The 21,979-nt window shown below is 43.8% G+C and overlaps 1 protein-coding gene across 2 annotated transcripts in view; it reads right to left on the bottom strand.

Annotated features, from left to right (window-relative positions):
- Window positions 1-21,979, bottom strand: part of LOC115120143 (piezo-type mechanosensitive ion channel component 2-like) — a 103,242-nt gene that overhangs the window by 46,704 nt on the left and 34,559 nt on the right. For both annotated transcript variants that reach the window (XM_065006954.1, XM_065006955.1), the window contains exons 13-25: window positions 14,963-15,123; window positions 11,892-12,068; window positions 11,176-11,298; window positions 10,546-10,746; window positions 9,866-10,070; window positions 9,564-9,665; window positions 8,919-9,084; window positions 6,218-6,461; window positions 3,888-3,984; window positions 3,461-3,626; window positions 3,228-3,317; window positions 1,758-1,885; window positions 1,497-1,562 (exon numbers count right to left, since the gene is read on the bottom strand). In XM_065006954.1, coding sequence (XP_064863026.1) covers window positions 1,497-1,562; window positions 1,758-1,885; window positions 3,228-3,317; window positions 3,461-3,626; window positions 3,888-3,984; window positions 6,218-6,461; window positions 8,919-9,084; window positions 9,564-9,665; window positions 9,866-10,070; window positions 10,546-10,746; window positions 11,176-11,298; window positions 11,892-12,068; window positions 14,963-15,123 — 1,926 coding nt within the window. The remainder of the gene's footprint in view (window positions 1-1,496; window positions 1,563-1,757; window positions 1,886-3,227; window positions 3,318-3,460; window positions 3,627-3,887; window positions 3,985-6,217; window positions 6,462-8,918; window positions 9,085-9,563; window positions 9,666-9,865; window positions 10,071-10,545; window positions 10,747-11,175; window positions 11,299-11,891; window positions 12,069-14,962; window positions 15,124-21,979) is intronic.

Genomic DNA, 21,979 nt, shown 5'->3' with positions numbered 1-21,979 from the left:
TTAATATGACATGTAGTCTATTTAGAGAGTTTATATACTGTTTAATATGACATGTAGTCTATTTAGAGAGTTTAATATGACATGTAGTCTATTTAGAGTGTTTAATATGACATGTAGTCTATTCAGAGTGTTTAATATGACATGTAGTCTATTCAGAGTGTTTAATATGACATGTAGTCTATTCAGAGTGTTTAATATGACATGTAGTCTATTCAGAGTGTTTAATATGACATGTAGTCTATTCAGAGTGTTTAATATGACATGTAGTCTATTCAGAGTGTTTAATATGACATGTAGTCTATTCAGAGTGTTTAATATGACATGTAGTCTATTCAGAGTGTTTAATATGACATGTAGTCTATTCAGAGTGTTTAATATGACATGTAGTCTATTTAGAGTGTTTAATATGACATGTAGTCTATTCAGAGTGTTTAATATGACATGTAGTCTATTCAGAGTGTTTAATATGACATGTAGTCTATTCAGAGTGTTTAATATGACATGTAGTCTATTCAGAGTGTTTAATATGACATGTAGTCTATTCAGAGTGTTTAATATGACATGTAGTCTATTTAGAGAGTTTAATATGACATGTAACCTATTCAGAGTGTTTAATATGACATGTAACCTATTTAGAGTGTTTAATATGACATGTAGTCTATTTAGAGTGTTTAATATGACATGTAGTCTATTCAGAGTGTTTATATACTGTTTAATATGACATGTAGTCTATTTAGAGAGTTTATATACTGTTTAATATGACATGTAGTCTATTTAGAGAGTTTATATACTGTTTAATATGACATGTAGTCTATTTAGAGAGTTTATATACTGTTTAATATGACATGTAGTCTATTTAGAGAGTTTATATACTGTTTAATATGACATGTAGCCTATTTGAAATGATGAGCGTTTCTTACAGTCACCTTATCATGTTTATGCAAATACTTTAAATTCAAATCATATGGTTTGGTTTCAATACTTCAAACACAAATGGCAGGTCCAGGTGGTCACTGAAATAGATGGGTGTTGTTTGGATTTAAATGACTGGAGCGAATTCAGAACGGAAGTTGTTTTTGTGTTTAGCGAAGCGGTTGGAAAGGATGTGGAGTTCTGGAACGTCCACCACTCCATGAGAGATGAACTCACATACACACCACGGGCGGCTGGTGGCACCTTAATTGGGGAGAATGTGCTCGTAGTAATGGCTGGAATGGAATCATTGGAATGGTATTTAAACATCAAACGCATGGTTTCTTTGTGTTTGATACCATTCCAGTCATTATCTGAGCCGTCCTCCCCTCACCAGCCTCCTATGATACACACATATATTTATGTAATGACAAACTCATATAAGATATGATAATCATCTTGAGTGTCAATAAACAAATTCAAGCCTAACTACAGCCACATGAAATAGACAATATCTTATTTAAGAGGAATATTAAAAGCTGAATTGCTTCAAATAAGAAATCAAAAGGTTGAAGGTCACTCACTGGATGCATGGTCCACCCACGGCCTCCACCACCGCTGTATTTTCTTCTCTCTGCTCATTTCTTTATCTGAAAAACAACCTTGATGTTTTGAATGAACAGTATATATTATGTAATCGTTGTGGGACTGGGATGTTTCTACAAACAGACGTTAAATCAATGCAAAACTTTATAGGCCGACATGGGTTGGCAGGACAAGATCATCCAATCATGGCTTTCAGTGCACTAGTTCCTCAAGGCCCAGAAGGCCTCTAGCCGTCCCACCTTCATCCTCCTCCTCCTCCTCGTCCTTGCTGTGTCCGTGGCCTGCGTCTCCGCTCTCCTGCACCAAGCTCAAAATCCTCTCCTTCCCCCTCTTGAACTTCTGCTGTCGACTCTTGATACGGTCCATTCTGATTGGACACAGAGATAGAAGCAACGACTAATGACCAATAGGCTCTGACCACTGTGTATAATTGACAATGAATCTGTACTTTGGTTTTCTCTCTGTTCTTTGGGCTGGCTAGGAGTCGGGGTGTGTGTTGATGTGTTCAGACTGGTATCAGGTTGCGAGAGCAAAAGAGAGACCAATAGAGATGGAGAGAGACAGAGACAGAGACACACAGAGAGAGAGGGAGAGAGAGAGAGAGAGAGAGAGAGAGACAGAGATAGAGAGAGACAGAGAGAGAGAGAGAGAGACAGAGATAGAGAGAGACAGAGACAGAGAGAGAGAGACAGACAGACAGAGAGAGAGCGAGAGAGAGAGAGCGAGAGAGAGAGAGAGAGAGAGAGAGACAGAGAGAGGGAGAGAGACAGAGAGAGAGAGACAGAGACAGAGAGAGAGAGAGACAGAGAGAGAGAGAGAGAGACAGAGAGAGAGAGACAGAGAGAGAGAGAGAGAGAGAGAGAGAGACAGAGAGAGACAGATTTGAGACGACATACATGGTAACATCTGTGAGGCTTCTCTTTTCAGTGAGAGCTAATAAAATCACAACTGTTGTGACAGAGTTTATACTGTCTGTCTAATGTGTGGGATATGAGTTGGGATATGTGTTGGGATATGTGTTGGGATATGAGTTGGGATATGTGTTGGGATATGTGTTGGGATATGAGTTGGGATATGAGTTGGGATATGTGTTGGGATATGAGTTGGGATATGAGTTGGGATATGAGTTGGGATATGAGTTGGGATATGAGTTGGGATATGTGTTGGGATATGTGTTGGGATATGAGTTGGGATATGAGTTGGGATATGAGTTGGGATATGTGTTGGGATATGAGTTGGGATATGAGTTGGGATATGTGTTGGGATATGAGTTGGGATATGAGTTGGGATATGTGTTGGGATATGTGTTGGGATATGAGTTGGGATATGAGTTGGAATATGAGTTGGGATATGTGTTGGGATATGAGTTGGGATATGAGTTGGGATATGAGTTGGGATATGAGTTGGGATATGTGTTGGGATATGAGTTGGGATATGTGTTGGGATATGAGTTGGGATATGAGTTGGGATATGTGTTGGGATATGAGTTGGGATATGAGTTGGGATATGCAAAAAAAAAAGTGTATAATACACACTTGTACATGTGAAAAAGGACACGTATAAGCACCCAGCTAATTATTATTATTATATTAAATCTCTGTGTGTACATCATCCATGTGGAAGGACTGTATATTATGTGTGTGTATATGGCACATATGTGTTATACTATATGTGTATATTTTCTGTCTGTAGAAAACACATGTTCTCACTGTCTCTTCAGCAGGTCCATGGACCTCTTCTCCACTTCGATCCTGGCTTTTACAGCTTTCACTATGGTGCTTTGGAACAGCTCAGCCCCTCTAACGCAACACACACACACAATACATCTAATATCAATTGACAAATACATTGAATACACAGTAAAGTTTCATTTGATTTTGTTTTATTTTTAATGGTCATTGTGAAAGTAGAGTAAACCAAAGCAAACAACGGTAAAGTTTACCTGGAGGCGAGGATCTGTGAGGAGCGAATGTCGGCGACCACGTGTAGGAAGTAGTGGCTCATGAATACGCGTCGCTGTAGCAACAGGAAGGCAAAACAGATGCTGTCCCAGATGATGCCTGCCTCGTCGCTAGGCAACTCACAATGCTTGTTGGCCTGTTGCTCAGCTGCAACGATTTCAAGAAACGTAAATCATCAAATATTTGTTCATTCTTTACATTTTGAAGAAAGTGAACATTTTCTCCTCAACCCCAAATATACTGTACAGCCCATTTCAGATTGAGTTAACATCAAGCATTTCTGAACATTCAACGGAATAATGTTTTGCAAATCCTTTTAAGCGGGTGTACATTTTCTGTCACATATCAAAACAGAGAAAGTGTGTTTCCAAAGGCATTCTGCTTTACAGTGGTGGTTGAGTCACTTACGTTTAGAATAGCCTTTTATAGTGCAGGCCAGGCTGAACAGCTGTATGAGCCAACAGTGATTGGTGACCAGGGACTTTATGTATCCACAGGCCAGTATCTATGGACAAACCACAGTCAGCTAAAACATGACACAGCAGCAACCAATCACACCACTATATCTACTATATACTGTTGTTGCAGAATTAAAAAGAACATATTACATTGTATCTCTATGTCTGCTGCAGACCGCTTGTTTCACCACACTCGTTTATTTATTTTAAATAATAGACTGAATTTCTATCTATGCCTCCCCACCTATCACTGAATCCAACATCTTACTACAACCTTTAGTGCCAAGATGTCCCCCCAACTAATCTCAAATTCGGTTTGCCGAATTCTGACTGTACCCAGTATTCAACAATACTGTACCCAGTATTCAAGAACACTGTACCCAGTATTCAAGAACACTGTACCCAGTATTCAACAACACTGTAGCCAGTATTCAACAACACTGTACCCAGTATTCAACAACACTATACCCAGTATTCAACAACACTGTACCCAGTATTCAACAACACTGTACCCAGTATTCAAGAACACTGTACCCAGTATTCAAGAACACTGTACCCAGTATTCAACAACACTGTAGCCAGTATTCAACAACACTGTACCCAGTATTCAACAACACTGTATTCAACAACACTGCCAGTATTCAACAACACTGTACCCAGTATTCAAGAACACTGTACCCAGTATTCAACAACACTGTACCCAGTATTCAAGAACACTGTACCCAGTATTCAACAACACTGTACCCAGTATTCAACAACACTGTACCCAGTATTCAACAACACTACCCAGTATTCAACAACACTGTAGCCAGTATTCAACAACACTGTACCCAGTATTCAACAACACTGCATCCAGTATTCAACAACACTGTACCCAGTATTCAACAACACTGTACCCAGTATTCAAGAACACTGTACCCAGTATTCAAGAACACTGTACCCAGTATTCAACAACACTGTAGCCAGTATTCAACAACACTGTACCCAGTATTCAACAACACTGTAGCCAGTATTCAACAACACTGTACCCAGTATTCAACAACACTGTAGCCAGTATTCAACAACACTGTACCCAGTATTCAACAACACTGTACCCAGTATTCAACAACACTGCATCCAGTATTCAACAACACTGTACCCAGTATTCAACAACACTGTACCCAGTATTCAACAACACTGTACCCAGTATTCAACAACACTGCATCCAGTATTCAACAACACTGTAGCCAGTATTCAACAACACTGTACCCAGTATTCAACAACACTGTACCCAGTATTCAACAACACTGTACCCAGTATTCAACAACACTGTACCCAGTATTCAACAATACTGTACCCAGTATTCAACAACACTGCATCCAGTATTCAACAACACTGTACCCAGTATTCAACAACACTGCATCCAGTATTCAACAACACTGTAGCCAGTATTCAACAACACTGTACCCAGTATTCAACAACACTATACCCAGTATTCAACAACACTGTACCCAGTATTCAACAACACTGTACCCAGTATTCAAGAACACTGTACCCAGTATTCAAGAACACTGTACCCAGTATTCAACAACACTGTAGCCAGTATTCAACAACACTGTACCCAGTATTCAACAACACTGTAGCCAGTATTCAACAACACTGTACCCAGTATTCAACAACACTGTACCCAGTATTCAAAAACACTGTACCCAGTATTCAACAACACTGTACCCAGTATTCAACAACACTGCATCCAGTATTCAACAACACTGCACCCAGTATTCAACAACACTGTAGCCAGTATTCAACAACACTGTAGCCAGTATTCAACAACACTGTACCCAGTATTCAACAACACTGTACCCAGTATTCAACAACACTGTACCCAGTATTCAACAACACTGTACCCAGTATTCAACAACACTGTACCCAGTATTCAACAACACTGTAGCCAGTATTCAACAACACTGTACCCAGTATTCAACAACACTGTACCCAGTATTCAACAACACTGTACCCAGTATTCAACAACACTGTACCCAGTATTCAACAACACTGCATCCAGTATTCAACAACACTGTACCCAGTATTCAACAACACTGTAGCCAGTATTCAACAACACTGTAGCCAGTATTCAACAACACTGTACCCAGTATTCAACAACACTGTACCCAGTATTCAACAACACTGTACCCAGTATTCAACAACACTGTACCCAGTATTCAACAACACTGCATCCAGTATTCAACAACACTGTACCCAGTATTCAACAACACTGTAGCCAGTGTCATCTAAACTTACCGACAGGATGTTCTTCATGGTGATCACAAACACGTTGTAGGCGATCAGGAAATCCCAGTAGTGCAGGATGCTTTTGATTGGCTTGAGCAGCAGGTCACCCCCAAAGAGCAGGAAGTAGAAGCAGGCCACCAGGTAGCCCATACAGAAGATGGAGATGCGGGTGGTGCCCGTGATGAAGATGATGGTGAGCACGAACCAGAAGAGGTAGCTGAACATGATCACTTTCAGCATGTCCAGGTAGGATCTGGGGGAGGGAAATTCATTAGTACCTGCAGTCAAATGACCTAGTGGCCTCCTGGGTGGAACGTTATTATTATTTCTCATAATTTAATCATTAATAAACATTAATTTAAAAACCTGCAGAAAATCTGGAGTTTCTATGTCAAACAGTTTAGTTATATATCAGTCTTCTGTGATGTATATAAAGTGCAATATTGGGATGCAAACTCAAAATGTAACACATTTCAACTGGATATCAAATGCTACAGCTGTCTTCTTCTTTGTAAGCCCATAACCATGTGTGTGAGGTGTAGACTATTGTTTCAAAGGAGATTTGTTCTTTGGATTCTGTTGTGGAATTTGAACTCAGGTTTTAAACCTGAGTATGTTGAGAGTCTACCGTTGCCGCATGCAGTAGCACAGCTAACGTTCAACAACAAAAGTATTCCGTAACAGTAAACGCTTTCTGATATCCACACAGAGATGAGCCCAAGTGATGAGCAGAGCTACGCTGTGCACTTTAGGATTCTCCAACACAATATTCAACTTTTCATACAGTATTTCAATATTGCTGACTTCACTGACACATCATCATCACTATCCTCCTCATCACCACCTCACATTGTTTTTACTGGCAGATGTACAGTATGTATGTGAACTGGAGGAGCAGTGGTGTCATCGAGGCTTCGGAGCACATTGACAGATGTTTCTGGGGGTGGGGGGGTGGGGGGGGTTCGTTTCAGATACAACTTTGTGCTGACAGGTTCAAAGAGCCGGCTGTCACGGGGTTAACGGCCACTAGTGTCAGAACGGTTCCCCTTGTTTCAGGGAGACTATTGAGTTCCAGGAGCATAGAAAGCCATGTTTGAGTCACTCACAGGACACGGTGGAAGGCTTGGTTGGAGTGATTCTTTTTAACATCGCTGAGTTATCTGATACCAGGAAAGTGTGCAGGAGAGAGCTGTGAGAGCAGTGGGAAAACACAGGTGTTTGACAATGTGTTATCTCTGCTCCACTTTGAGAAGGGCTATCCGATCGCTCAATTAACTCACCTCACGGCAAAATTGGAGGAGGAGTAACCCAAGGAATGTGTCTAAAGTGACTCTTTAATAGTACTTTAGTACTTTGGAGAGAGACACAGAGACAGAGAGACACAGAGAGAGACACAGAGACAGAGAGATACAGAGACAGAGAGACACAGAGAGAGACACAGAGAGAGACAGAGAGACACAGAGACAGAGAGACACCGAGACAGAGAGACACAGATAGAGACAGAGAGAGACACAGAGACAGAGAGACACAGAGAGAGACACAGAGACAGAGAGACACAGAGAGAGACACAGAGACAGAGACACAGAGAGAGACACAGAGACAGAGACACAGAGAGAGACACAGAGACAGAGAGACACAGAGAGAGACAGAGAGACACAGAGAGAGACACAGAGACAGAGACACAGAGAGAGACACAGAGACAGAGACACAGAGAGAGACACAGAGACAGAGAGACACAGAGAGAGACACAGAGACAGAGAGACACAGAGAGAGACACAGAGACAGAAAGACACAGAGAGAGACAGAGAGACACAGAGACAGAGAGACACAGAGAGAGACACAGAGACAGAGAGACACAGAGACAGAGAGACACATAGAGAGACACAGAGACAGAGAGACACAGAGAGAGACACAGAGACAGAGACACAGAGAGAGACACAGAGACAGAGAGACACAGAGACAGAGAGACACAGAGACAGAGAGACACAGAGACAGAGAGACACAGAGAGAGACAGAGAGAGACACAGAGACAGAGAGACAGAGAGACACAGAGACAGAGAGACACAGAGAGAGACACAGAGACAGAGACACAGAGACAGAGAGACACAGAGACAGAGAGACACAGAGAGAGACACAGCGACAGAGAGACACAGAGACAGAGAGACACAGAGAGAGACACAGAGACACAGAGAGAGACACAGAGACAGAGAGAAGCAGAGAGAGAGAGAGAGAGAGAGAGACAGAGAGACACACAGAGAGAGAGACAGAGAGACACAGAGAGAGAAAGATAGAGACACAGAGACAAAGAGAGAGAGAGAGAGAGAGACAGAGAGACAGAGGCACACAGACACAAAGACGGAGAGACAGAGACACACAGAGACAGAAAGAGAGAGCGAGAGAGTGGAATGATTTGACCTGAATGCAATGTAGTAGAAGGTAGTTCACCAAATGAATCTTCCCTGATGACTAACCTTGTCTAAGATCAAACGACTCATATTGTCTCTCTGAGAAAAACACAGGCACTTTCACACATAGGCATAACTCATTCTCGAGTAACAGGTTTTGAAGCCTGATCAGGCACAGCCTGTGCACCAGACCTGGGCCTGGCTGGTACTGTGTAGCATAAAGGCTTTAGCTCGTAAGGCTAACTCATTCTCAAGTCACGGGTTTGAATCCCGAGTCATACACAGCCTATGAACCAGCCCCTTACCTGCAGTGTATGAAGTCTGGGACGGGGTTGTGTTGACTGAAGGAGGCTGAGTCCAGGTCCCTGCAGATCTCCATGTTGTCACCGGCCAGGAGGCGCACTGCTTCCTCCTTCTCCTCCTCAAACACCTGTCTCTGCAGCGAGGCACACAGCAGCAGCATGAAGTCATCTACAGGAGACGGGAGAGGAAAGGAGGAGGAGGAGCAAGAGGAGGAGGAGGTGGAGAAGGCGAAGGAAGAGGAGGAAGAAGATGAGGAAGATGAGGAGGAGCAGAAAACAGGAGGATGAAGAAGAGGTGTTGTCACAACCCAGTCCCAAACCCAGTCCCAACCCCAGTCCCAATCCCAGTCCCAATCCTAGTCCCAGTCCCAATCCTAGTCCTAGTCCTAAACCCAATTCCAGTCCCAGTCTAAATCCTAGTCCCAATTGCAATTCCAGTCCCATCCCAATCCCAGTCCTAATCCCAGTCCCAATTCCAGTCCCAATCCCAGTCCCAATCCCAGTCCCAATCCTAGTCCTAGTCCTAAACCCAATTCCAGTCCCAGTCTAAATCCTAGTCCCAATCCCAGTCCCAATCCCAGTCCCAATTCTAGTCCCAATCCCAGTCCCAATCCTAATGGCAAATGCTCAGTCAATGGTTTCACTCACAGAGCAGGAACAGGGGGTTGGGCTTGGTGTGGAAGTCAGGGAAATACAGCCACTTGATGACGTTGGAGTCTGTGGAGGATGAGGGGAACCTCCATGGGTAGTCTGGGGGGAGGAGTTTAGTAAGTTTTCTCCTTCATAGACGCTATTGACTCATGACACATACATCAACTCTGATTTATAAAACATGATCATTACGCAGTGATGAAATGATGACCTGTGTCTTGAGTACTGAAATACCAAGGGGTGACATGTAGACAAAAGATAACGGCTGCAGCAGGGGAGCCTTGGATTGGTCAACCCACCTTTGCAGGCGGCCGGGGGGACGCCAATGCAGACAAAGTACTGGAAGGTGAGCATGCAGGCCAGGAAACAACAGTACTTGGGCCAGGTGTCAGCGATGGCCTTCCGGCGCCGTTGGTAGATGACTGCGATCAGGCCGAAAGCGTGGAGCATGGCGTAGAAGTCCATCCTCTGGCCAATCACGTTCACCGCCAACAGTAAGCATGTCTGACGATGCAATGATAATGTTTAGGAACATTTTTACTCAAGAGACTTTATATTGGGTTTACAGATTTAGGATCTTAGTTTGTGCCAGTTTGCTACAACAGGAAAATGATCCTGCAGCAAAAGGAAATGTGAATTATTATGTTGATTATAATTAATGGACATTTCTTGTAGGGGTTGATAGATTTTGCATGAGGGAAAAGCAAGTCTGAAATGTCAAAGTTAAAATTGCAAACTTCAGAAGCATTTTTGAAGCCTTTTAAAATCTCAAATACACAAGTTTTATATTTCCCGAGTTCATAAGTAGGTGTTATGGCTCAGTCGTAATTCCAGACAATGTAGGTGACTCAACAATTGCTTTGACGTCCATGAAAGGTATTTCAAAACAGAGATATAGTGGTAAATATTCCAACTATCACACAAGTAAAAAACATAATTAGAGTGTATTTGAGAACTCAACAATGACATGATATCATACCTCCAGGCCGAACTTGTAGAAGAAGTAGTTGATGAAGTACTTGGCACCGTTGACGATGCTGTCGTCGAGGTGTTGCCGGGTGATATCGTGGAAGATGGTTCTGGTGACGGGCGTGGTGAGCTTGTTTCTCATGCGGTACAGGTCCTGGTGGCGGTAGATGGTCACCTCGAACGCCAGCAGGGCCAGAATCAACAGGTTGTTCTGGATGGAGATGGACACAGGACAGATAAATGGGTCAGGGTTGAAATGACAGTGTATATAATCATGATTTAAACATGGGCACCACTATGAACAACATTGATCCAACCAAAGAAATCCTATTAAAGTCCTAATTTCAAAATGTCTAACTCCTAATTCTATGGGTCCATCCAATTGTTTTCAGGCCATCTCCAAGGATGAAGGGTAATTTGAGCACTACAAAGGGCAGTTAGGGAGATGATACCAGTGTATAATATAACACGGTTACAGTAGTTTCAGTTATATGTGAGAGAGACAGGCTGCGTATGTGTGTGTGTGTGTCTGCGTGTGTGTGTGTATTTGTGTGCGTGCACATGCTGCATATGTGCCTATGTGTGTGTGTGTGTGTGTGTGTGTGTAGTCAGGTTCCCAGGGCACCTCTCATCCTCTCACCCTCAGGTTCTCCAGTAGGGGGGAGAACTTGCGGAGACCCACCCAGTTGGCTGGGTCCACAGGGGCGCTGTAGAGCAGGGAGTGAGCCATCTCACTCCTCTGGTTATCCGTGTAGTTCAGAGGCTACAGACGAGAGAAGAGGAGTGTCATTAACGTCCTGAACCAGTACAGGCTAGCACAACACAGGCAAGGGGCATAATGATACACAGATACATAGAGATACATAGATACAAAGAGATACATAGAGATACATAGATACAAAGAGATACATAGAGATACATATAGATACATAGAGATACATAGAGATGCATAGAGATAAATGGAGATGCATAGAGATACATAGAGATGCATAGAGATACATAGAGATACATAGAGATACATAGATACAAAGAGATACATAGAGATACATATAGATACATAGAGATACATAGAGATGCATAGAGATAAATGGAGATGCATAGAGATACATAGAGATACATATAAATAAATAGAGATACATAGAGATACATAGAACAGAAACATATAGGAAAGAAAATCTTGGGAAGTGGAACATAATGTACATACAGCACCCCCCACCCCCACCCCCCCACTCCACAAACACACACCCCCTGTCCACCACCCCAACACTCCCTGCACATAATGTACATACAGCACCCCCCACTCCACTAACACACACCCTCTGTCCACCATCCTACACTCCCTGCGCTGCTACCCACCATGGAGCAGTTCTTCGAGTATGTAGAGGGGTTTATAGAGGTGAGTTGGTAGAGCATCTTGCAGACGATGATGACACAGGTCCAGACGGTACAGACACTGGAGGCCAGGGGCCTGAACTGACCGAAGGGCAGGGCGAATGCCCAACTCACCAGGAACACGTAGTTGAACAGAGACACCTGGAGAAAACAGGACAGAAGAGACACCTTCACTTCCTGGACGTAGAGTATGTGGTCTAACAGTACAATGCATCTATACACTTATAGAAAAAAAGGTGGTATCTAGAATCTAAAAGGGTTCTTAATAAAAGGTGGTATCTAGAATCTAAAAGGGTTCTTAATAAAAGGTGGTATCTAGAATCTAAAAGGGTTCTTAATAAAAGGTGGTATCTAGAATCTAAAAGGGTTCTTAATAAAAGGTGGTATCTAGAATCTAAAAGGGTTCTTAATAAAAGGTGGTATCTAGAATCTAAAAGGGTTCTTAATAAAAGGTGGTATCTAGAATCTAAAAGGGTTCTTAATAAAAGGTGGTATCTAGAATCTAAAAGGGTTCTTAATAAAAGGTGGTATCTAGAATCTAAAAGGGTTCTTAATAAAAGGTGGTATCTAGAATCTAAAAGGGTTCTTAATAAAAGGTGATATTTAGAATCTAAAAGGGTTCTTAATAAAAGGTGGTATCTAGTATCTAAAAGGGTTCTTAATAAAAGGTGTTATTTAGAATCTAAAAGGGTTCTTAATAAAAGGTGTTATCTAGAATCTAAAAGGGTTTTGAATAAAAGGTGATATCTAGAATCTAAAAGGGTTCTTAATAAAAGGTGGTATCTAGAATCTAAAAGGGTTCTTAATAAAAGGTGGTATCTAGAATCTAAAAGGGTTTTTAATAAAAGGTGGTATCTAGAATCTAAAAGGGTTCTTAATAAAAGGTGGTCTTTAGAATCTAAAAGGGTTCTTAATAAAAGGTGGTATTTCGAATCTAAAAGGGTTCTTAATAAAAGGTGGTATTTAGAATCTAAAAGGGTTCTTAATAAAAGGTGTTATTTAGAATCTAAAAGGGTTCTTAATAAAAGGTGGTATCTAGAATCTAAAAGGGTTCTTAATAAAAGGTGGTATTTAGAATCTAAAAGGGTTCTTAATAAAAGGTGGTATTTAGAATCTAAAAGGGTTCTAAAGGGTTCTTAATAAAGGTGGTATCTAGAATCTAAAAGGGAATCTAGAAAAAGGGTTCTTAATAAAAGGTGGTATTTAGAATCTAAAAGGGTTCTTAATAAAAGGTGGTATTTAGAATCTAAAAGGGTTCTTAATAAAAGGTGGTATCTAGAATCTAAAAGGGTTCTTCAGGTAATGTAACTAAGCTTTCCATTATACAACAGAGGTTCTTTTTCATTTTTTCATGAATGAATAAACCAAAGCCAATGACGTTCTTGTTCATTTTCTCATTTATTTGGGCCTCAAGATAGGCAAAGGGTTGTAATTACTAGGCTATATTCATTTACTTTAGGCCCGAAATTTGTATTTTTAAAATGTATTATATAGGCTAGGCTACATGTGACTGCATGGTGTGTGCGTTCGGGCATGTGCATATGATTGCAATAGTGATAATGCTTAGGACAATTTAAAAGATTAGGTTATTAGGGTGGCAGGTCGCCTAGTGGTTAGAGAGTTGGGCCAGTAACCGAAATGTTGCTGGATCGAATCCCTGAGCTGACAAGGTAAATCTGTTGTTCTGCCGCTGAGCAAGGCAGTTAGCCCACTGTTCCCCGGACACCAAAGATGTGGATGTTGATTAAGGCATCCCCTCCCACACCTCTATGTTTCAGAGGGGTATGGTTAAACGTAGCAGACACATTTCAGATGTACAACTGACTAGGTATCCCCCCATATTTATTTTTAATCCAGAGATCTATGTTAATTCCCCTTAATTCAACAACTTTTTTATATTTTTTCTTCTTATGGCTGCAGGGGCAGTATTGAGTAGCTTGGATAAATAAGGTGCCCAGAGGTTCCCAGAGTAAACGGCCTGCTCCTCAGTCCCAGTTGCTAATATATGCATATTATTAGTACTGTTTGAATGATGTCTGTGAGTATAACAGAACTCATATGGCAGGCTGAAACCTGAAAAAAGCAGGTAAAAATACACCTTATGGAACAGCGGGGACTGTGAAGTAACACACACACACACACACAGGCACAGACACATGCAGACAAACGCATGTTAACATAAGCACTATACACACACGTACACATGGATTTTGCGTTGTAGATATGTGATAGTGGAGTATGAGCCTGGGGGTACACACTTACCGTGTTGTGATGTATTGTATTGTATAATGTATTGTAATGTTTTTAAAACTGCCTTAATTTTGCCTTGCCCCAGGAAGACTAACTGCTGCCTTGCCTTGGCAGCAGCTAATGGGGATCCATAATAAATACACACTGGAATGATATTCATTAACACATTCAAAATAACTTGCGTAGACAATTAGCTCTTTCACTGAATGTCTGTTTCCTCTACTTTGATTGTAACGTTGTGTTTGACCCTGACTCTGAACGTCTGTTCAATACCCTTGCTTAGTTAGCCAAGAAGTGCATATTGTTATTATGGTCAACACCTGAAGTACTATCTGTGAGAATGTGGCTTTCTCAAGCTTCTGCTATTCTACCCCTGGAGAAACGTACCCTTGATTTACACCAGAAGTCTGATACATTTAGGTAAATCTGGTCTCCATTGTGGTCCTATGTAGAAAACCTCCCATAAATGACCCATATTATAATTGTGATGTTTTTCTTTAATGACTTCCTTTTTGTATAACTTTTTGCTGTATCCTTATTCCTTTAATTGGACTTAGTCTGTGTGGTGCACTTTTTTTGGTAGTCTATGTAACCCCTATTAAAAGAAAACATTGTAATAAAAAGATAATTACAACAAAAAATTACAACAAAAATAAGGTTATTCGGCTGTCCCCATAGGAGAACCCTTTTTGGTTCCAGGTAGAACCCTTTTGAGCTCCAGGTAGAACCCTTTACACAGAGGGTTCTACATGGAATCTTGATGAGATGGTGGCTGATTAGGTCACCTCTTTGACTGAGACCCAGATGATGTAGGAGGAGACGATCTTGATGATGTGGAGCTCCAGGAGCCACCAGACGGTCAGCTGCAGCTGCTGGAAGTACTGCAGGAACTTGAGGAAGAGCACCGTGAGGCGGTCCACCACCAGATACCACTTACTCCTCAGATCTGGGAGAGGAAAGGGAGAGGAGAGGGAGAGGAGAGGGAGAGGAGAGGGGGGAGGAGAGGGAGAGGAGGAGAGGGAGAGGAGAGGGAGAGGAGGAGAGGGAGAGGAGAGGAGAGGAGGGAGGGGAGAGGAGGGAGGGAGAGGGAGAGGAGGAGAGGGAGAGGAGAGGGGGAGGAGAGGGAGAGGAGGAGAGGGAGATGAGAGGGAGGGGGAGGAGAGGGGGAGGGAGAGGAGGAGAGGAGAGGAGAGGGAGGGGAGAGGGAGAGGGGGAGGAGAGGGAGAGGTGAGGGAGAGGAGGAGAGGGAGAGGGAGAGGGAGAGGAGAGGGAGAGGAGAGGGGGAGGAGAGGGAGAGGAGGAGAGGGAGAGGAGAGGGAGGGGAGGAGAGGGGGGGGGGAGGAGGAGAGGGAGAGGAGAGGGAGGGGAGAGGGAGAGGGGGAGGAGAGGGAGAGGAGAGGGAGAGGAGGAGAGGGAGAGGGAGAGGGAGAGGAGGAGAGGGAGAGGAGAGGGAGAGGAGAGGAGAGGGGGGAGGAGACAGAGAGAGTGAGAGAGAGTGAGTGAAAATGAGAGTGAGAGAGACTGTAAGAGAGCAATTTATGTTAATGAGTAGAAATGGAAACCTTGGACAATAAACCTTGGAGAAAACACTCACTAGCCTACAGTACACAGACAGGGATCCCAAGTGCAGAGCTGAGACAGTCTACCACTAGAGGGCGCTGTTCCATTTTGAATAGTGGTGGATGGGGGGGGGACAACATCGACAGATCACACAGCTCTCTTCATTCAGTATAATGTGTCATCTGACATGATGCTTTACAAACAAGTGATACTCTCATCTGACCTTGGAATAACCTCTTTCACAACCTTTTCACAATCAGAAGAAAACCTTTTCACATCCAACTGTCTGATAGCCAACAACAGTGTCAGTGTCTTCATGCATTTACATTTGAGTCATTTAGCAGACTGACTTACAGTGCATCTTCAGATAGCTAGGTGGGACAACCACATATCACAGTCATAGTGGGTACATTCATCTTCAGATAGCTAGGTGGGACAACCACATATCACAGTCATAGTGGGTACATTCATCTTCAGATAGCTAGGTGGGACAACCACATATCACAGTCATAGTGGGTACATTCATCTTCAGATAGATAGGTGGGACAACCACATATCACAGTCATAGTGGGTACATTCATCTTCAGATAGATAGGTGGGACAACCACATATCACAGTCATAGTGGGTACATTCATCTTCAGATAGCTAGGTGGGACAACCACATATCACAGTCATAGTGGGTACATTCATCTTCAGATAGATAGGTGGGACAACCACATATCACAGTCATAGTGGGTACATTCATCTTCAGATAGCTAGGTGGGACAACCACATATCACAGTCATAGTGGGTACAGCTATCGGCAGTCAGAGCTAGTAAGTGGGGTGTTCGGGGTGAGGAGATGCGGGGGAGGGGGCTGTGCTGTGGGATTATTTAAGATACTGCGTTGTGTCACTTCCATGTGTGATTTACTCTCCTTGTCTATATGTGACCGGGCTGAGGGGATTTCAGCACATTCTGGGCATAGTGGCATTGTGTCATCACGCACACACAGCGCACACACAAAGCACACGCACACACAATACACCTAAAGCACACACACACCCAAAGCACACACACACAAACACACACAGCACACACAAACACACACAGCACACATACAAACACACACAGCACACACACAGCACACACAAACACACACAGCACACACACAAACACACACACACACAACACACACAGCACACACACAAACACACACAGCACACACACAAACACACACAGCACACACACAAACACACACAGCAAACACACACAAACACACACAGCACACACACAAACACACACAGCACACACACAAACATACACAGCACACACACAGCACACACACAGCACACACACACAAACACACACAGCACACACACAGCACACACCCAAAGCACACACACAAACACACCCAAAGCACACACACAAACACACACAGCACACACACAGCACACACAGCACACGCACACACAATACACCTAATGCACACACACACCCAAAGCACACACACACACAAACACACACAGCACACACACACACACACAGCACACACACAGCACACACACAAACACACACAGCACACACACAGCACACACACAAACACACACAGCACACACACAGCACACACACAGCACACACACAAACACACACAAACACACACAGCACACACACAAACACACACAAAGCACACACACAACCACACCCAAAGCACACACACAAACACACACAGCACACACACAAACACACACAGCACACACACAAACACACCCAAAGCACACACACAAACACACCCAAAGCACACACACAAACACACACAGCACACACAAACACAATTATATTATTTATTGTTGTTGTTGCATTTTCGAGAAGGAACCTGCAAGTAAGAATTTCATTGGACAGTGTATACCAATGTGTATCCTGTACATACGACTAATACAACCCAAACTTGATATTCAAACTCATTCTTTCTTCAGCAGGAAACAGATGTTGAACAGCCCGAGTATTGTTCTGTCAAGACACTGAGACAGCATCAGGGTTCAGACACACACACACACACAGAAATCCCCTCAGCCCGGTCAAACAGAGGAACGACTGTGCAGACAGTGTGTTGAGCAGAGCCTGTAGTCAGCATCGAATGAACACACCATTCAGTGGGAAAAGACCACTAGAGAACTGCAGCCTGTAACTACAGTATGGGACTTCAACAACTGAAATCCTCCAAACTAACTATAGCTAGCAGCGTTTTGCATAAAGGACAGCGTAACAACCATGAGAACCTATGAGAAAATACTTCTGAGAAAGAGGTGTGTGTCCAAAGAGGTGTGTCCATGATAGAATGATACATACTGGAGGAGCACGGCCCTGGTTAAACACCAAGCTGGTTTTCTCATCCAACAATCTAGACACTTCCATTGCCATCTGTTTACTGTCGTGTCTCTCTCTCTCTCTCTCTCTCTCTCTCTCTCTCTCTCTCTCTCTGTCTCTCTCTCTCTCTCTCTCGCTCTCCCTCTCTCTCTCTCTCTGCCTCTCTCTCTCTCTCTCTCTCTCTCTCGGTGCATGCTGGGTGTTTTTGGAGTTTGAGTGTTTGGTGTGGAAAGCTCTATCCTAACTAACTTTCTTGATTCTTTTCTTTACATGTTATTTTCTATGGTGGAGGGTTAATGCAATATTTGTTTTTAGCGGTATCCAAAGTTTTTTTCAAAGTTAGGGTGGAAGAGGACAGAGTAACTTTCCGGGGGTGGAAGGTGTAGTGTGCGCAATGGCTTCTCAGCCTAGCGCGGACGAGACGCTGTCGATACAGCATGGATTCAGGTGTGTTCCTGAGAACGGAGTTAAGGTGGAGGAGGTTCTGCTCGCGGTCGGTGAACAGGTAGGAGCTGAGTTTATACATTCTGCTTCTAGAATGAACAAAGCTGTGGTTGTGTTCATGAAAAGGGCAAATTTGGTCGGTAGGCTAATTGCTAGCGGAATATTTGTAAGAGATGTGTTGGTGTCAATTTCACCTCTCTCTACCCCTTCAACAAGAGTTGTAGTGGCAAATTTGCCTCCGTTTATTACGGACGATCAAATTAGGAAAGAGCTGAGTCGTTTTGGTAAGTTTGCTAGCGGTTTCCGTGTACTGTCAGCAGGTTTTCAGGCAGATGCCGTTAAGCACGTTGTTTCGTTCAGGCGGCAAGTGTTTATGTTTCTGAACAATAATGAGCAACAGCTAAATGTGCATTTCAAAGTGAGGCATGGGGAGGGGCTCTATGCAGGTTTTGCCAGCACAGATAGTCTACGGTGTTTTGAATGTGGGGATTTGGGGCACAAGAGCTTTGCGTGCCCACATAAAGGCCATAGACGGAGTGAGGGTGCAAGTGGGGAAATCGAGGTCAAAATGCAGGGGTAAGGAGATGCAGACAGCAGAGGCTGGGCCTAGTCAGTCTAGAGATGGTGGTGTAGATGAGGCTGGGGCTAGTCAGGCTAGAGATGGTGGAGAAGCAGAGGCTGGGTCTAGTCAGGCTAGAGATGGTGGGGTAGCTGAGGCTGGGCCTAGACATGCTATGGAGGGTGGTGCAGATGATGCTGGGCCTAGTCATGCTATGGAGGGTGGTGTAGCTGAGGCTGGCCCTAGTCATGCTATGGAGGGTGGTGTAGCTGAGGCTGGCCCTAGTCATGCTATAGAGGGTGGTGCAGATGATACTGCGTCTAGTCAGGTTATTCTAGTGGATGAGGGAGAGTATAGTGGGGAAGTGTAAGAGATTAGGGGGGGAGGAGGAGGGTGTCAAGAGGAAAAGGAAAAAGGATGTGGATAAAGGTACCATGGAAATGTTGCCTGTTGCTGTGGGTGAGGCCCTAAACAGAGAGAAAGGGCAGGTGGTCAGGGTGGGAGATAGAGAAGAGGAGGAAAGTGAGTCTGAGGAAGAGGATGAGGAGTTATTTTTTCAGACTCCTCTTCAATTGGCCCGGAGCTGACAGCCAGTCAACCAGAGGGGTCTAAGTACACGTTGAGAGAACTGACAAGGTTCCTGAATGAGACTAAGGGGAAAAAGTTAATCTTGAGACTTTTTTTTCCTGATCCTAGAAAGTTTGTAAGATCAGTACAACATGCTATGAGAAATGAGGGGCATGGTGCCCTCTCACCCAGGAAACGGTTTAGGTTGAGGAAGTGGGTCACAATAGTGCGTAAAGGTTTACCTTCAGACACTGTTTAAATGTTTAATTTCTTACTGACACTGGGGCTTTTGAGCTTTGCTATTGGTCTATTTCTCTGCTGGCTTTTCTCCCACTTCTTATGGAGACTCTTCGGTAGGCTCGCTCAATATAAATGGCGCCAGAGATGCGGGAAAGAGGAGTGTGTTGGGTGAATATGTAAAACAAAAAAAAAGTACAGGTGTTGTTTCTGCAGGAGACTCATAGTGATGTGGTGAATGAAGTTGATTGGGGGCTCTGGTGGAAAGGGGCAAGTGTGTTGAGCCATGGGACAAATCTTAGTGCAGGGGTGGCAGTCCTTTTGCACCGGGTCTGGCTGTAAAAATTTGCTCCTCAAAGGAGGTGTGTAGGGGGTAGGTTGCTTGTTGTTAAAGCAGAAATTAACAACATGGTTTTTGTCTTTATAAATGTGTATGCGCCTAACACAGGGAGAGAAAGAGGGTTCTATTTGGGAGTCTTAGACAGGAACTCTCACAAGTAGCGCCTGAGGAGACGCTGGTGATCGGAGGTGACTGGAACTGTACAATGGATTTTACAAAAAGACAGAAATGGGGAAGAGCCTCATTCAGTGTCAGTGGGAGTGTTAAGGGACATCTTTAATCAGTTTGACCTAGTGGATGTTTGGAGAACTAAACATCCAAACACAAGACAGTATACGTGGGTGAAGGTTTTTGGGGCTAGGTGAGTGCAGCTCGACTTGATCGTTTTTACATGTCCAGGAATCAGAGCAATAGGCTGCTGGGTGCTACCATTCTCCCAGTGGGGTTTTCGGATCACCACATAACCATGGCTCGGCTGTCTATTTCACCAGGGCCCCGGCAGGCATCTTATTGGAAGTTCAATGTAAAGCTCTTACAAGATGCCACCTTTTGCTCAGGTTTCCAGACTTTTTGGGAAAGATGGGGGCAGCGAAGAGAGGAGTATGAGTCTCTGAGTCAATGGTGGGATGTGGGGAAAGTGCAAATTCGGTTTTTCTGTCAACAGTACACAGCTCTCTCATCCTCAGAGGCTAGGAGAGTATTGGGGGAACTAGAGCGGTGTATTAGTGAGATGGAGGTAGAGATGGTGGGGCAAGGCAATGTAGGCCTCCAGGCTAACTTAGCCGAATTACGTAGGGACCTGGGCAGTTTTTTCCAGGTTAAAGCAAAGGGAGCACTTGTAAGAGCTAGGTTCTCCATGCTCAAGGAGATGGATGCTCCCAGCTCCTTCTTCTTTGGTTTGGAAAGACAGAGCAGTGATGCCAAGGGTATGCATTGTCTACGGCTGTCTGATGGGAGGGTGACCTCTGTGGTGGGGAGATGCGGGAGCGGACTGTGGAGTTTTATACTGAATTGTATAGGGCAGAAATGTGTGATCCTATGTGTGCTCAGGTCTTGTTCGAAGGACTCCTAAGCTCTCTCGGGCACAGAGGGATGAAATGGACATTCCTCTGTTGTCACATGAACTGGCAGAGGCAGTAACCCAGATGTCCCGGTCGTGCACCCGGGTCGATGGACTTCCAGTGGAATTTTACAAAAATTCTGGGAACAATTGGACAGGATTTCTTTTGCGTGTTGCGTGAATGCGTCGGGGTAGGAGAGTTGCCGATGAGCTGCCGTCGGGCGGCTCTGACTCTCCTGCCCAAAAAGGGGACTTGTGTGAACTTAAGAACTGGAGGCCTGTGGCATTACTCTGTGCGGACTACAAGATTTTTGCCAAGGTCCTCTCTAACAGACTGAAGTCCCATCTGGACTCTATAATACACAAGGACCAGACATATTGTGTACCGGGACGCTCAATCACGGACAACTTGTTCTTGATTAGGGACATGTTGGACTTGTCGAGAGGTTCTAATGTGAACTTTGGACTGGTCTCTTTAGATCAAGAGAAGGCTTTTGATAGAGTGGATCATGAGTATCTGTTTAATGTGATGTCTGTGTTTGGGTTTGGGAAGAGTTTTGTGACCTGTGTGAAGCTGTTGTATGCTGGGGCGTCATGTATGGTTAAGGTGGGAGGGGGGCTCAGTAGGCCAGTCTGGGTGAGACGGGGATTAGACAAGGATGCCCTCTATCTGGGCAGCTGTACACAC

This window comes from Oncorhynchus nerka, linkage group LG22 (assembly GCF_034236695.1).
Source record: "Oncorhynchus nerka isolate Pitt River linkage group LG22, Oner_Uvic_2.0, whole genome shotgun sequence".
NCBI classification, from domain to species: domain Eukaryota; kingdom Metazoa; phylum Chordata; class Actinopteri; order Salmoniformes; family Salmonidae; genus Oncorhynchus; species Oncorhynchus nerka.
Note: the sequence above shows the minus strand (reverse complement) of the source record. Positions and strands in the feature narration are given on the sequence as shown.